The 16,941-nt window shown below is 40.9% G+C and overlaps 1 protein-coding gene across 1 annotated transcript in view; it reads left to right on the top strand.

The window, feature by feature from the left end:
- Positions 1-16,941, top strand: part of LOC143101191 (Fc receptor-like protein 5) — an 89,794-nt gene that overhangs the window by 51,829 nt on the left and 21,024 nt on the right. The window contains exons 5-7 of the mRNA XM_076264594.1: positions 1,543-1,809; positions 5,619-5,885; positions 11,637-11,903. Coding sequence (XP_076120709.1) covers positions 1,543-1,809; positions 5,619-5,885; positions 11,637-11,903 — 801 coding nt within the window. The remainder of the gene's footprint in view (positions 1-1,542; positions 1,810-5,618; positions 5,886-11,636; positions 11,904-16,941) is intronic.

Genomic DNA, 16,941 nt, shown 5'->3' with positions numbered 1-16,941 from the left:
CTGCCTCCTACTGTAGTTTTTGAGATTATTGGAATTACAAGAAGGCCAGTATTCTGTGATCGTAGTGATCTGGGTGGGTTATATGGGACTAGGAGATCTTTAATATATTCTGGTGCCTGGCCATTAATGGCTTTGTATGTTAGAAGTAATATTTTGAAGTCAATGCGACTTTTAACAGGCAGCGAGTGTCGGGATGCCAGGATAGGGGAAATATGTTCATATTTTTTAGTTCTAGTGAGTGTGCGAGCAGCTGCATTTAAGCTGTAAGCTCTTTAGACAGGTGTTATTGCAGCCAGCATATAGAGCATTGCAATAATCAATCCTTGAGGTGACAAAAGCATAGATTCATTTTATTTTAATGGGTTTATTCCACTATATCAAAAGAGTATCAAATGTGTACCAACACAGTTGATACATGTACTACAGTATGTAGGGTAATGGCAGACATGTTCCAAGACACCAATAACATACTGTACATGTAATATGTAATTGTAAGTACTTAACTGGTACACTTCATTTTAATGGGATTATGCCACTGTATCAAAGAGCAATAAGTGTGTACCAACACAGCTGATATATGTACTATGTAGTGAATTAGTAGACCTGTTCCAAGACATCGAAGACACAACATACATGTCATATGTACATGTAAGTAATTAACTGGTACACTTAATAGGTTTATTCAGCACTGAGGTCCAGGAGGGCCAATATTGATATATGTCCATTATCGGCAGCAATGAGGGGGTCATTATTGGGGCAGCCGTGGCCTACTTCGGACTTGTAACCGGAGGGTTGCCGGTTCGAACCCCGACCAGTAGGCACGGCTGAAGTGCCCTTGAGCAAGGCACCTAACCCCTCACTGCTCCCCGAGCGGCGCTGTTGTTGCAGGCAGCTCACTGCGCCGGGATTAGTGTGTGGTTCACCTCACTGTGTGTTCACTGTGTGCTAAGTGTGTTTCACTAATTCACGGATTGGGATAAATGCAGAGACCAAATTTCCCTCACGGGATCAAAAGAGTATATGTACTTATACTTATTAAAAACTTTAAATAAGGCTGATTCAGTACTGTGGTGAGTTTTGAAACCAGACTGATATAATTCTTGGATTTTATTCATATGCAAGAAGGCACCAATTTGTTTGGACACTATTTTTTCTAGTATTTTTGACATAAAAGGGAGATTAGATATAGGCCTATAGTTGGCCAGGTTGTAAGGGTCAAGGGTAGGTTTTTTGAGGGATGACTTAACAGATAACTTTAATGACTGTGGTACATGCCCTGATAGCAGTGAATTATTAGTGTTTGTCTGTGTCTGTGTGTATGCACGCGTATGTCTGAGAAGTTAACACTTCCTGGTGTTCATCCGTTGTTGTCATGTTGGTGTGTAATTTTTCCACGGTGACACAAGGATTCCATCAAGTAAATGACATACACAACACCTTAAAGGTACACTATGGAAGATTTTTAGGTCTTGCGTAATCTAATGAGAACAGTTCATATTCATTCTCCTTTGCTCCTTGTTCTCTCCATCTACTCCTCTGCAGAGCTGCCTTTGGCTACACTGACTGTAGAGCCCCAGAGTCCTGTGTTCACTGGAGAGACGGTCACTCTGAAGTGTGTGATAGCGTCTCTCAGTGGCTGGACATACAAGTGGTATAAGGAGCCCAGCAGCGTCCCAGTGTCTGAGGGAAACACCTTCACCATCATAGCAGCTGCTGAGTCTCATAAGGGCCAATACTGGTGTCAGGGGGAGAGGAGAGACAGATCCATAGCATCACATCCAAGCGGGAAAACAACTCTTGATGTCAAAGGTAAGTGTGTGTGCGTGTGTGTATATATATGTTTATTTAGTATGTTTGTTTTCTCCATATGTGCTCGTGCTGTGTTCCCCATGGCCAGGTCTCAGCTGCTACAATGTTTTTTTTTTTTTTTTTTTTTTTTTTTGCCAGCCCTGGCTCGAATGTCAAACTCCGCCTATGATTATAGCATATTTGTAAATTTGGCGATGGCAAAACGTTTTGTATGCACTTGTGGTTAAAGTGAATCATAGACTATATAATAACCAAAGAAAGTAAAGGAGATGATTTGCACCTCCGTTCACCAAATAAAGGTCGTGGTTGTGTTTCTACAATATGTAGTTGGCAGAAAACATCATTTCTGTCAGAAACCAAGTAGTCTAGGCTAAATGTTTTCATTGTCAGCGTGAACTATGACGATGTCCATCTTCAGTATGTTTTTCATTTAGTCAAGCAGTGACATCTGGTTTAATGCATGGGGTAACGTGACGTGCGTCAGACGAAAGATGGGCCTGTCCCTCTCAAAACACGTTAAAATAGTGTGATTAGCAACCAGAAAAGAAAAGAAAAAGCTCTGTATTATTATTATTAGGCTATAGGTCCACATTAAGCTATAAGTTAAAGCTCCTATGAGTCTAAGTTAAAAAAATGGTGTTCTGTGTGTAAATAGAGGTTAAGAAGGATAGTCTATTTTTTGTAATATGTAATAGGCCTACCTTCTGATATGTAATCTGACCTTTTTTTTGGGGGGGGGGGGGGCTGACTGGCCTGCTCCCACTGCTAAAAAAAATATAGAGATTTCAAGTGATATCTAGAGATATCAAACCTTACTGAAATTTCATCATAAGATAGAATACAAAACTAAGTGACAGTGACACTGAAGGCTATATAACATTGTTATCATGTTGTCGTGTCATTTTTCCATGGTGACGCAAAGATTCCATCAAGTAAATGACATCCACAACACCTTAAAGGTACACTATGGAAGATTTTCACCTTTATATAATGTTGCGTTTTGTGTCCACTCTGGTGTCTACGGGGCTCCCGTAACACAGTAGAGATCGCTACTCCTGTAGGTGTGGGTGCGCTCGTCTTCGAACTGTGAGGATTTCACAGGGTAAAAGAGGAAGTATCTTTCAGTGTATGTGTCTCATGCGAGGGCCCCTTTTCAACGGGTTTAGGATGTACGATAGGGTTGACATGGTTGAGAGGTTTTCTCTATCTGAATTAAATTCCCTAATTTGGGGTTTGGGGGCTAAGGAAGGTGGACTACTTCAGAGTCACTTTCTATCTCTTAGTCGCTGTTCCCTATTCCCTTGGTTCGTACTTCAAAATGTGGTTAATTTCACTAAAAGAGGAAGAAATTCAGAGCTGTATTTGCAAGAGTTGTTTGTCATCAAAATCTGAGAGAGGTCAGAAACTCACTATGGACGTTCGTCTGGCCGTCCAGATTTGAGAGAAAATCAACTACCCTTCCCAAATGCCTGGCTGAGTTCACTACTCCTGTGTGTGTCAGTGCGTGCGCAGTATATTTTTTGCCCATATACAGTGTCTTAGAAAGTAGCACTCAAACGGACGCCTACTTACCCGGAGCGAAGTCAAGTCTTTGGGCGTGGCCCATGTTGCAAGGCGTCCGGGGTTCTCAGCAACACAGGAGAGGCAGAAAAATACGAGAAAACGCTAGACGGTCTTATTACAAACTCCTAATCAAAGGTTAGGATTTTGACTTTTATTAAATACAAATAAAAAAACACAAAGAAAGAAAAATGCGTTCAAGTCTCTGCAGCTCGACCTGAAGAAAAATGAAAAAGAAGAACCAAGAACCCTCATCAAGGGGCCATTCTCTTTTTATACCCCTCTCGGTCAGGTAGAACATGTCCAAGTTTGGTATAATGTCTTGCCATGACATATTGGTTCTGCTTCTTTTTTTTTTTGCTTAGTTGCCAGTCAGCTTTTTGTTTAGCTGACAAACAGTTTCTTATAGCTGGTACATTATGTTCTTAGATTCTGTCTTTACATTTTGTTTAAAGCACATCTCCTTTAGTATAACACACTTTAATTCTAACACAGTCTTTATATGTCTAAGCAAACACATTTTATGTAGCAAAACATTTTAAGTTTTATAAGCAAACTTTCTTATATGTTTAAGAAAAACATTCTCTAAATTTAAGCAAAATCATAACAGGTTATTCTAGCAAAAAACAATTTATGCTTTTAATTAAGAAAACACACTTCAATTCTAAGCTTCCAAGTTTTTAAGCATTATAAGTCTAACTTGTTTCACACTGGTTGTCTATCATTAACTTGCAGCATTTGCACATTTTCATTTGTTTTAGAGCAAGCTGGATTTAAGCAGTTTTATGACTAAAAATATTTTAATAGTAAATCATGAGTTTGATTATTAATTATTATCACATCTTCACATTGTAAAGTCACGCTACAATAACCTTTGCAAAGCCAATTTGATGGTGAACAAACTTGTAGTAGGGGAATCGTTGACCTAGCATAGCCATACTGCATAGACGTAGTGAGTCGCTATCGATAGAACGAGCCATGCAACTTCAAGAATTGTGGCTCGAATCATCAAAACATGACTTTGTCAGTAGCATTTTTATTGTGTACAGGGGAAACAAATCACAAGAAGTAGGCTGTTTACAACGGCAGGGTAAAATTTAAATATATTGTGACTCTAGGGATAGCTCTACAGTTGTCAAAAATTCATGAACCTGTATAGTATACCTTTAATCCTCTGCATAGGACTTAAAGTATTGATTGTAGGGCTGGAATGAATGAACATTTTGTGGTATACCACTTCCCCATCCCAAAGAGAAAAGAAAAAAAAGAAAAAAAGGTGGACTCAATAGTTTGATAGGTGTACTTAAATTGACACTGGACAACACAGAATTAGTACTACCTACTGCAATGAAAAATAATGTGAAATATGAAATGGTAATGGCAATAAAGAACCAAAAACACCACTGCAGTGTTTCATATAACAAGCGCATATGGCACAATAAAATACCTTTGTCTATCCTAACGTAATTCTCGGCCACATAACACAAATGCAGTAGCATGGACAATAGAAGATATACACAGTCAGATAGTCTGTCACTTTGTCAGTTTTGCCAGTTCCAACCTAGGAACCTAGGATCCTGTCTACCCTAAACCCCCACCCCCCCCAACACCGCCCTGTGGAACTGCACTGTGACTGTGCAGCCTAACGTGTTGCTGCTTCACATCAAGCCTGATATACTTGAAATTACTGCATATCAATGTAAATATACAGGTCACACAAGCACAAGTTTAAACTTCATGTAACTGTTTAAGACTATGTAAATATACAACACAACTACCTCTATTTTTTGATATATGTCCTATATTTCTATTTTTGATACATGTTCTATATTTCAGTCTCGCACTTTAATTTCATGTTTATTGCCTATGGCTATGTCTATGTCTAAAGTATGTCTATGTCTGTATTTAAAGTATGTCTATGTCTGCAGGAGAAAGTAAGAAACGAAATTTCAATTCTTTGTATGACCAGTGCATGTAAAGAAATGGACAATAAAAGCCGACTTGACTTGACTTGACTTTTTAGAGAGTTATTGAGCTGGCCAGTACCAGTACAGTACCAGTGGAGGGCATAGAGGTAATAGACCAAAGACTTCCATGTCGGTACCATGTCTGAATTGTAGACTAATATATAAATAAAATATTACATGAACATGTTTACTATATTGTTACCAAAGTATTGTGTAATCTAATGAGAAGAGTTCAAGTTCATTCTCCTTTGCTCCTTGTTCTCTCCATCTACTCCTCTGCAGAGCTGCCTTTGGCTACGCTGACTGTAGAGCCCCAGAGTCCTGTGTTCACTGGAGAGACGGTCACTCTGGAGTGTGTGATAGAGTCTCTCAGTGGCTGGACATACAAGTTGTATAAGGGGTCCAGCAGAACCCCAGTGTCTGAAGGAAACACCTTCACCATCAATGGAGCTGCTGAGTCTCATAAGGGCCAGTACTGGTGTCAGGGGGAGAGGAGAGACAGACCCTCATCATCACAACCAAGTGGGATAACAACTCTTGATGTCAAAGGTAAGTGTGTGTGTGTGTGTGTGTGTGTGTGTGTGTGTGTGTGTGTGTGTGTGTGTTTATTTAGCATGTTTGTTTTCTCCATATGTGCTCGTGCTGTGTTCCCCAAGTGGTAGGCCAGGTCTCAGCTGCTACAATGATTTTTTATTTTTTTTTGCCAGCCCTGGCTCGAATGTCAAACTCCGCCTATGATTATAGCATATTTGTAAATGTGGCGACGACAAAACGTTTTGTATGCACTTGTGGTTAAAGTGAATCGTAGACTATATAATAACCAAAGAAAGTAAAGGAGATGATTTGCACCTCCGTTCACCAAATAAAGGTTGTGGTTGTGTTTCTACAATATGTAGTTGGCAGAAAACATCATTTCTGTCAGAAACCAAGTAGTCTAGGCTAAATGTTTTCATTGTCAGCGTGAACTATGACGATGTCCATCTTCAGTATGTTTTTCATTTAGTCAAGCAGTGACATCTGGTTTAATGCATGGGGTAACGTGACGTGCGTCAGACGAAAGATGGGCCTGTCCCTCTCAAAACACGTTAAAATAGTGTGATTAGCAACCAGAAAAGAAAAGAAAAAGCTCTGTGTTATTATTATTATTAGGCTATAGGTCCAAATTAAGCTATAAGTTAAAGCTCCTATGAGTCTAAGTAAAAAAAAAAATGGTGTTCTGTGTGTAAATAGAAGTTAAGAAGGATATGTAATCTGACATGTAATCTGACCTTTTTTTTTTGGGGGGGGGGGGGGCTGACTGGCCTGCTCCCACTGCTAAAAAAAATCTAGAGATTTCAAGAGATATCTAGAGATATCAAACCTTACTGAAATTTCATCATAAGATAGAATACAAAACTAAGTGACAGTGACACTGAAGGCTATATAACATTGTTATCATGTTGTCGTGTCATTTTTCCATGGTGACGCAAAGATTCCATCAAGTAAATGACATCCACAACACCTTAAAGGTACACTATGGAATATTTTCACTTTTATATAACCTTTGCAAAGCCAATTTGATGGTAAACAAACTTGTAGTAGGGGAATTGTTCACCTAGCATAGCCCTAGCCATACAGCATAGACGTAGTGAGTCGCTATCGATAGAACGAGCCATGCGACTTCAAGAATGGCGGCTCGAATCATCAAAACATGACTTTGTCAGTAGCATTTTTATTGTGTACAGTGGAAACAAATCACAAGAAGTAGGCTGTTTACAACGGCAGGGTAAAATTTTAATATATTGTGACTAGGGATAGCTCTACAGTTGCCAAAAATACATGAACCTGTATAGTATACCTTTAATCCTCTGCATAGGACTTAAAGTATTGATTGTAGGGCTGGAATGAACGAAGATTTTGTGGTATACCACTTCCCCACCCCAAAGAGAAAAGAAAAAAAAGAAAAAAGGTGGACTCAATAGTTTGATAGGTGTACTTAAATTCACACTGGACACAGAATTAGTACTACCTACTGCAATGAAAAATAATGTGAAATATGAAATGGTAATGGCAATAAAGAACCAAAAACACCACTGCAGTGTTTCATATAACAAGCGCATATGGCACAATAAAATACCTTTGTCTATCCTAACGTAATTCTCGGCCACATAACACAAATGCAGTAGCATGGACAATAGAAGATATACACAGTCAGCTAGTCTGTCACTTTGCCAGTTTTTAGGGAGTTATTGAGCTGGCCAGTACCAGTGCACAAGTGGAAGGTGTAGAGGAAATTAGTACAAAACGCTGTGTTTGGAAAAAAGGGTCCCGCTGGATTTTCATGTAAAAATTGATTTTTTTTTGCATATTTTGCTAATATAGAGTCTAAGGAACAAGATTTTTTTTGTCTTCAAATTTTCACGATCCATCTTTAGTGTTTTTTTCTGTATGTTTTAAAATAAGCGATTATATCTAGTCCGAAAAAAGTGATTTTCACATTTTCTTCTAATTTTTTGACAATTAATTCCACTTTTTGCACACAAAACCCCCAGATAATGTAGAAAGGTGGTTGGTTCTAAAACAATATCCATAGTTTTCAAACTTTGAGTGTCTGAAAAGTGTAAAAACACCTTCACCCTTGTTGCCTATGTTTAATCTTTGCTTTTCTTGATGCTTTCCTTGACCTGCCATGTCATTCTATTGTCTACCTTAAGAGAAATTTGTCTTGGAAATAATCTATAGTAGTACAGGCAACACAGTACACCACTAGGAGTCATAGGCATGGGTAGTTGAGTAACAGTAGGCAAAATTAAGAAACAAAAGAATATAAGGTACAAACAAACAGACAAACCACGAATGGCCCTCTCACAGCCTGAACTAATACAAAAAACAAATAACTCAAGGGAAAACATTGCTCAGACACTAAACCATGTGCATTTGCTCTCTTTAAAAGCAAAGGGTTATCCACAGCCAACAGGCCGGGCGTGCGAGAGAAGCAATGAAGCCATGTTCTTCCAACAACAACAACCACAAACACCCATGCGGCAAAAATATCAAATGACCGGCTGTGTTCTCCCAGAGAGGAAGCTACGTATATGATCACCACCCACAGGTGGGCGTGTGCGCCAGCGCTGCAGGTCAGCCTTTCTGCATACACACCTGGCTTTAAAGTTCACTATCCTGGTAGCATACCTATCTGCCAAGGCCTGAAGGGGACGGGGAGAATATTTACTTCTGCTACACTGGCAGAGAACTCCTGTGAAACAGACTGTGGGAGGTGGAAGGGGTTTGAATGCTGTCCGGCAGTATTATGAGTGGAACGTCTTAAGGGGGCCCTTTTCCCCATACAGCCTGATCTTATAGTGTGTGCCAATTCCATCAAGACACTCCACAATTTCATACTTGGTAGACACCCATGTATCCTGGATTTTGTGGCAACCGTGAAAATGGTTCTTGCAAAAGAGTTTACATGTACATTATATTTAGCACACACTTCTTGACCAAAGTCACTTACATACTGTATGTCAGCTATATTACAAGGGATCACATTGTCCCCGGAGCAACTTGGGGTTAAGTGCCTTGCTCAAGGGCATAACAGTGAAAGCTGGGAATTGAACCGACAACTTTCAGGCTACTGCACGCTAGCCCAGCTCCTTAACCACTACACCACTGCCCACTTGAAAGACTAGAGTGCCAGGTGGTAATATGGGTACAGTGTCAGGACCGCACACTGCAATCTCCCAGAAGAACTAAATTTATTGAGTTAAAAAAATAACGCAATGTTTCGACCCACCAGGGTCTTCATCAGGCCTAATGATGACCCTGGTGGGTCGAAACGTTGCGTAATGTGTTATGATTGCAGTGTGCGGACAACTACTCTTCTTTTCCTTGCTTTTTTGTCCTACTACCTGGCCTCAGTGAGGTGGGATGTGCATACAACCACTTTGAAGAGGACTACAGTGTTAGGACCACCATGCCTACTATATGCCGCAGCCTCTTCTAAGTGTCTCCTAGCACTAGCATAGACAGAAGTCAGGTACTCTTGATGTTGCACTACCCAATCAGTCGGTGGACTGTCCCTGTGGTCACCTCCAGTATTTCCATGTAGGTGGTCGACTGGTAACTGTGGCTTCTGACCGAACATCAGCTCGTATGGGGAGTGCTGTGTGGACTGGCACACGGTGGTATTATAGGCGAACAGGAGCTGAGGGAGCAACTGGGGCCATTTACGCTTCTCTTCAGGGGGTAAGGTCCTGACCAAGTCATGAAGTGTCCTGTTGAAACGTTCACATTGACCATTCCCCTCTGGATGATAAGTGGTGGTTCTAGTCTTTGTTATGATGTAGGTGTCACACAGGTGCTTCAACAGCTCCCCCTCACAGCTGCGCCCCTGATCAGAGTGGATTCTCCTTGGCATGCCATACACATAGAACCATCTCTCAGTTAGAATCTTAGCTACGGTGGAAGCTCTCTGATCAGGGGTGGGAAAGGCCTGGGTAAACTTTGAGAAAACATTTGTGACTACCAGAACATTCTCTTGTCATGCTAGCCCAATCCAAGAGAGTAAAGTCAATGGAGATTATCTACAAAGGCTTAGTGGCTAACATATTTCCCAAGAAGGATCTGGCTTGGGTTGTCTTGCTTTAGCAAGCACAGTGCTCACACTCAGAACACCACTTTTGCACCTCATGCCACATCTGGGGCCAGTAGCACCTCTGTCATATCAAATCTGTGGTCCTTTCCACCCCCAGATGGCCGTGGTTGTTGTGTAGGCTAGTGAGCACTTCGACTCGCAACACCTTTGGCAGTAAAAGCTGCAGCACTGGATCCCTAGAAGGAGGAGCCTGGATTGCTCGGTACAAGGTCCCATCCACTTCCTGTATCTGGGACCACTGCTTTATCAACTGCGGACTTCCCTTGGTTCACTCCACTTGTCTTAACGGGTATGTGGTCATCCCTGTCACCAAAACCACAGGTATCTGGAAATACAGGGATCAGTCCCTTGCAGGACTTTCAGGTCTCTTTTGGTTCGACCAAGGATGGTGTCCACCCTACAAGATTCTGTCATCCAAGAGTCTTGGATAGGTGCACTCGAGGCTTGCATGTTGGCTATGGAAAGCGGCAGGGGAACGTCCAGGCTGTGTGACACAGATCGCAAAGTGTTAGTGGGGCTTGTGGGAAGCCTTGAAAGGGTATCGCCATTGCAATTAGCTGTCCCAGGACGATATTTGATGTTGTAATAAAGAGGGCAAGCTGAGAAACCCAGCAATGTTCCAGAGCGCCCAGTTTCGCTGACTGCAGGTATTGGAGGGGATTGTTGTCAGTGTACACGGTGAACGTGTTGCCCAGGAGATACTTGCCATTTTTTTCTGTGATTGCCCACTTGACTGCAAGGAGTTTGAGTTTCATGGCACTATAATTTGACATGTTCCTCTCACTTGGCCGCAAACCCCGGCTAGCAAAGGCTATTGGTCGCTGTAACCCCTCCTTCTCCTGTGACAGAACTGCCCCCAATCCTGCATGGCATGCATCCATCTCTAAGATAAAGGGACGACTGAAATCGGCATAACCTAGGACTGGTGCTTGAACTTTTAAGGCACTGAATCCAGAAAAAGTTCTGAAGGCAAACCTGAACGTCACTACATTCAATGTTAACTATCCAATATTCAGATGTCTGTAATTGAAATGTATGCAAATTGAGATATTGTTGAATTACATGCATAAACATATATTTTCAGAAAACTTGTAATGCAAAAAAATATTGTCTCTACATAAATAATCAACTAGTAAAGTTTCATAAGAATATCAAAGAGTTAAATTTTGTACCCTATTCACCCATTCTATGTTGCCTATGGAGGCCAGTTTTAGGCCGCAAATGCTAATTAGCAGGTTTAAAACTAAAAAATCAGCTAAGTAAATATGATATTCAGAATCAGCACCCAAAAAATAGGCCCCCAAGTGACCCCCAAGTGATAGTAGTCCCAGTCTTAATTATGCATTATATAAATGATGATGTCATCTAAGTGTGAAAATGGATCGTGAAAATTTGAAGACAAAAAAAATCTTGTTCCTTAGACTCTATACTAGCAAAATATGCAAAAAAATTAATTTTTACAAGAAAATCCAGCGGAATTACACAAGACACCGTACTAAAATAGGCCAAAGACTTCCATGTCGGTACCATGTCTGAATTGTAGACTAATATATAAATAAAATATTACATGGACATGTTTACTATATTGTTACCAAGGTCTTGCGTAATCTAATGAGAACAGTTCATATTAATTGTCCTTTGCTCCTTGTTCATCTACTCCCCTGCAGAGCTGCCTTTGGCTACACTGACTGTTGAGCCCCAGGGTCCTGTGTTCACTGGAGAGACGGTCACTCTGGAGTGTGTGATAGAGTCTCTCAGTGGCTGGACATACAAGTGGTATAAGGAGCCCAGCAGCGTCCCAGTGTCTGAGGGAAACACCTTCACCATCAAAGGAGCTGCTGGGTCTCATAAGGGCCAGTACTGGTGTCAGGGGGAGAGGAGAGACAGATCCATAGCATCACATCCAAGCGGGAAAACAACTCTTGATGTCAAAGGTGTGTGTGTGTGTGTGTGTGTGTGTGTGTGTGTGTCTATGAGAAGTTAACACCACCTGGTGTTCATCATATGAACACCTGGAAGTGTTCAGTTCTTGTTCTTGTTTCAGATATGCTAAAGTATTACATTTGTGTCACACTAGTGATCAGAGTTAAATTTCAGATCTGTGAAAGTGTTGGTTAAACTCTAACTAGTGTCATAATTTTCAATTCACTTATGATAGTGATGGAAAAGTGTGTTCCTAGAATGCCACTTACTGAAATATAATTGTAAGATAAAATACATAACTAAGGCCTAGTCCACACGTACCAAACCGATCTTTTTTTCCTCCGTCTTCCCTGGAACCGTATCAAGAATATTTGCGTCCAAACGGATCCATCTCAACATGACTCAACACGTTACTTCATACCCCAGGCCTATAGGTGGCACTGTTTCTTTACAGAAATTGACCAAAACTTGCGCTTTACAAACAGACAGAATAGGCTACGACGAAATGGCTAGTGCAAGTGTTTGTGTGGACTGATGGTGAACTGTCAACTGTAGTCAACTGTAAAACGAATAAACTTTATTTTACGGTTTGTGAAGGGTGCAGTCCCGTCCTTTATTTGGCTAACGCAGGTAGGCCTACTAATCACCTTTACTTTCTTTGGTTGTAGGATAGTCCGTGATTCACATTAGTTTTGGCTATCACCGCAATTAGGCTACTAAACGCAAGGCTTACCCAAGTTCTAGGCTATTCTGTCGCCACATTTATAATATTCCTATAAAACCTTCGTTAGTAACTAGTGTTGCACGGTGTATCGATACTAAAAAGGTATCGCGATGCCTTGCTCACTGCTCCTTGCACGCATCTAGGCAAGTGGGCGTGTCAAGCAGGCAGCTCTGAGTGAGTGAGTGCGCAGCCAACGTCAACATAGTTCTTTGCCGACAGTTCTAGGCCTTGTGGATGAAACAAAAGGTGCAGTGAAATCTGCAACTATTTCGGATAAATCGCGAATAGTGAAGGCAAGCCATCAGGTACACAAAGTCATTTAAAAACAGTAGGCTACGCATGGAACTTGTCTAAACACCTCGCAGACATATCCCAACATTTTTAAAGAATTCAACGAACGACAGGTTAACGAATATGCTATAGAAAACATGACTACATGGTGCCAAGTTCTTATGTTTTAGTCTAGCCTAAGTGAAACGAGTATGTTCTCTGGGATAAAGCGAACCTTCCTTCATCAATGAATTTTGACGAGACATAACGAGCTGTAATCATTTTGACGAGACATAACGAGACATAGGGCAATGTTCACGCCAGAATAACATTACCATAACTTGTAAACGATCTATTTCATGTTCGGTCAGCAGCCTACTACTGGTAATATTTGTCATGGCATGTAGACTGCAATTTGTTCAATAATTATTGCCCAGATGTAGGATAGGCTACCCGAAATGCGCTAATTAAAGCCCACAGCATATCAAAGCGTGTTGAGTCCTAATAATAATAGCGGCTTATTGTTACAGTAGGCCTACGTGGTAGCAAATCATGTTATCAAAGAAATAGACGTAATGTAGGAATGCACACAGATATATTGCAACAGGTAATGGTGTAGGCCTATCTGACGAAGACCTGAGTGGTTGGAACGTCGTACTTGTACACTGGGCGCAAAGAAGACTATCCTCACATTTTCCCCTTTGCAACTGTCAAAGAAATCCCATGAACACGGGAAGGCCTAGGGTAGCCTATACTGTACATCAGATGGCCTAAAGATTAGGCCCCTCTGCATAGCATTCAGTGATTTGCATGCAGTAATTTTAACACTGACCTTGATCTAGCCTAGTTTAGCTACTTTATTGCCAAAACACAACACAATGTAAATGAACTATAACAAACAATAAAGGACTTAATCACACAAAGTAGGCCTACTATTTTACTGACTATAAAAAAATAATAATTATGTAGGAAGTTTAGAAGTTGACCTACACACTACAAAAGTGCACCAAATTCAACACAAATGACTCAATACACTTGGAGGAGGTATGAGTCCTTTCTTCTCCAGATATCTTAGGATTTCGCCGTAGTATCGTTTTAGTATCGAGCATCGTGATATTTATGGCAGGTATCGTATCAAAGTCATCATTTTGGTATCGTGACAACGGAAAGCATGGTTTAAGAATGACTATTCCATACGGTCTCGCAAGCAGCCTCCTTCAAATGCGCCGTTGAATGCCAAAATACCGATGCATTTATTTGACATATCGCGCGTTGCGCCGTTAAAGGGAATGACAGATGTCATTCTCATTGGTTTAAAATGATGTTACGCCCCAAACACACCCATATGACTGATTAAAAGACCTAGGAACACCTTGTTACGCCATGTGCTCCACTTTTGAGAACGAAACCCCTCCCAATGTGAACTGGACATCCTACTAAATTTGAATAGACTTTTGACGAGTGACGATGCACTTTAGAATGTCAGGATAGGGCCCTAGCTCTCCATTTAGTGTGTGGGCTTGTAAAACTAGTGTTGTAGCCTAAACAATCCTGGCGCAGTAGCATAAAACAGTTGGAGCCTACCATTTATTTTAGGAGGAGAGGTGTAGGACCTACAGTGTTATTTGATTCTCTTTGGAACTGAAATATCAACAACCTTCAAGTTGCAACCTCTTCAATCAGCATCAATATCAGTAGGCCTATCACATGATTCACTATTTTGTACGTAGGCCCAGATGACTGTTAGGGGGCAGGCTATATATTATCATCAAGTAGGTCTATAGTAAATAATTTAGTCAACATTTTAACTCAATGTTGGTTTAAGTTATAAACAAAACATGTTATAAATGGAAAAAATCCATGGTTCTGCGTCACTGTTGGCAAAATGATCATGATGGCCTACATAGTTCAGCCATATTAGGTTTAGTCTTGTGTAGGCCTAGGCTACTTTGCTCTGTTAAAAATTAGTTTTCTTTAGGCCTTAAAGGCTAAATTGTAATATGCTATAATGTTTGAAATGTATCTCAATGTATCAATACTTCCCATAAAAAGTCACCAGATGTCATCATTTAAGGGGTTATTTTAAAAAATGTTCATGCATAGGATTTGCCTCATGAATTTTATGAAGTGTAGGTGATGTAAATGCATACGGTAGCCAACAGTATAGTACACTGTAGTACTCGAACCATCGGGGGGGGGGGGGCACTCCATGCTACGTATATTTTCCTTTTTTTTTTCTTGACCGTTGCCAATCACACCCCTGCTGTTTGCTGACCAGCCATTCAAAGACCTTCATTACAGTAGAGGTCAGAGCAACAGGCCTGTAGTCATTCAAACAAGTGGAATTTGAATTTTTGGTACAGGGATGATTACAGCAGATTTAAAACTTGCAGGGACTTTGCACTCACAGAGAGACCAGATAAAAATATCTGTGAAGACAGAAGCAAGTTGAACTCTTAAGAGTAAAAGCAGACACACTGTCTGGCCCTGCTGCCTTCCTCACATTCTGTTTGTGGAGCAGGGCTTTGACTTCATGCTCCTTAACCACAAATGGTGGGGTTACAGGTTAATATAAGCTTTGCAAAGCCAATTTGATGGTAAACGAACTTGTAGTAGGGGAATCGTTCACCTAGCATATCCATACAGCATAGACGTAGTGAGTCGCTAACAAAGGAACGAGCCATGCAACTTCCTAGCCTGGGTGTTCCCATGCTGCCTTGCGCGCGATTTGATTCACGCTGCTAAGGCAGCCTGGAGACCATGGAGCAAATTTTCGCCTGAGATAGGGGATAAGCTATGTACAGACGCATTTTAAAGACATCCGTGGCACCCAATAAACGGATCTGGGCATTTTTTTTCAAATACGAGAAAATTAACGTTTGGTTCCCAGACCACGTCTCATTAAAAAGTGGTGGCGCTAGCCAGGCTAGCAACTTCCAAGAATGGCGGCTCGAATCATCAAAACATTACTTTGTCAGTAGATACAGTATAGCTCTTTTGGGATAGTTTTTGCCTGTTGTTAATCCTTCACCTCAAAAACGAAAGCATTTTTATTGTGTACAGGGGAAACAAATCACAAGAAGTAGGCTGTTTACAACGGCAGGGTAAAATTTAAATATATTGCGACCAGTGTTTCCCACAGAATTTGATTGAATTTGTGGCTGTAGCATGATTTGGACAACGGTGTGGGGGGGGGGGGGGATTTGTCTTGGTAGTGTATAGGTCTAATTGAGTGCCTGTCACTTTAAGACGTTCGTGAGGGAACCCTTGCAATTGTAACACAGTTAAAAGGCTGCTGATGTGTGGATGCAATTTACAACGTTTTCTACATAGTTAGTTAAAATAAAGGTTCATACTTCTCCTTGGGACAAGCACTTTTGAGTCTTGGAAAACACTTTTCCATTTACATCGGGATTTGCAAACATTCAGTGTCAGAGTCAATAAAATGAGCACTGCATGAGTAACGAAATTGACAAGCAACTGTAAGCATGCTAAACTCGACATCCAAACAGTATTCTAAGATACTGCTTGATTGCATAACTTAACTTAGTCTCCTCAGTGTAGGCCTACTATGTTGTGATAAGACCTTAGCAGAGTTAACTTTAATGCAGCAGTTTTGAACAAATGCTAAACGGATTTAATAGCAATTTAGCCCGCCGTCTTCTATGCAATGCTTCTATGGGCTGTATTTTGGGTCACCAGCGCATGGCGTAATACTCGTTATTCACCCGCGGAAAGTTGAATTCGGTTTTTTGCACGTTTATTTTTTAAGCATTGCGCTCAGGGGTGTGGCAATTAACAACCTAGGGAGGGGACTCGCGCATTGTCTAAAAATCGCTATCATACACCACCTAAACCTGGTCAGAAGTCAATGGCGAGTTGTTCATATGCTATTTTAAGAGTGCATGTCAACAGTCATATTGGCAGGTGCACGCACCATCCTTCTATCATTCATGAACGCACACCAGCGCACGTCCATGCAAAGCATTAAATTGCACGATTACAATGGGAAACATAATTAGAATAAAGATATTACGAAATACTGTACATCTCAT

Source organism: Alosa pseudoharengus, unplaced genomic scaffold (assembly GCF_046254945.1).
Source record: "Alosa pseudoharengus isolate Yale_2024_CS ecotype anadromous, Long Island Sound unplaced genomic scaffold, YU_APseudo_1.1 YU_APseudo_1.1_scf_30, whole genome shotgun sequence".
Taxonomy (NCBI): domain Eukaryota; kingdom Metazoa; phylum Chordata; class Actinopteri; order Clupeiformes; family Clupeidae; genus Alosa; species Alosa pseudoharengus.
Note: the sequence above shows the minus strand (reverse complement) of the source record. Positions and strands in the feature narration are given on the sequence as shown.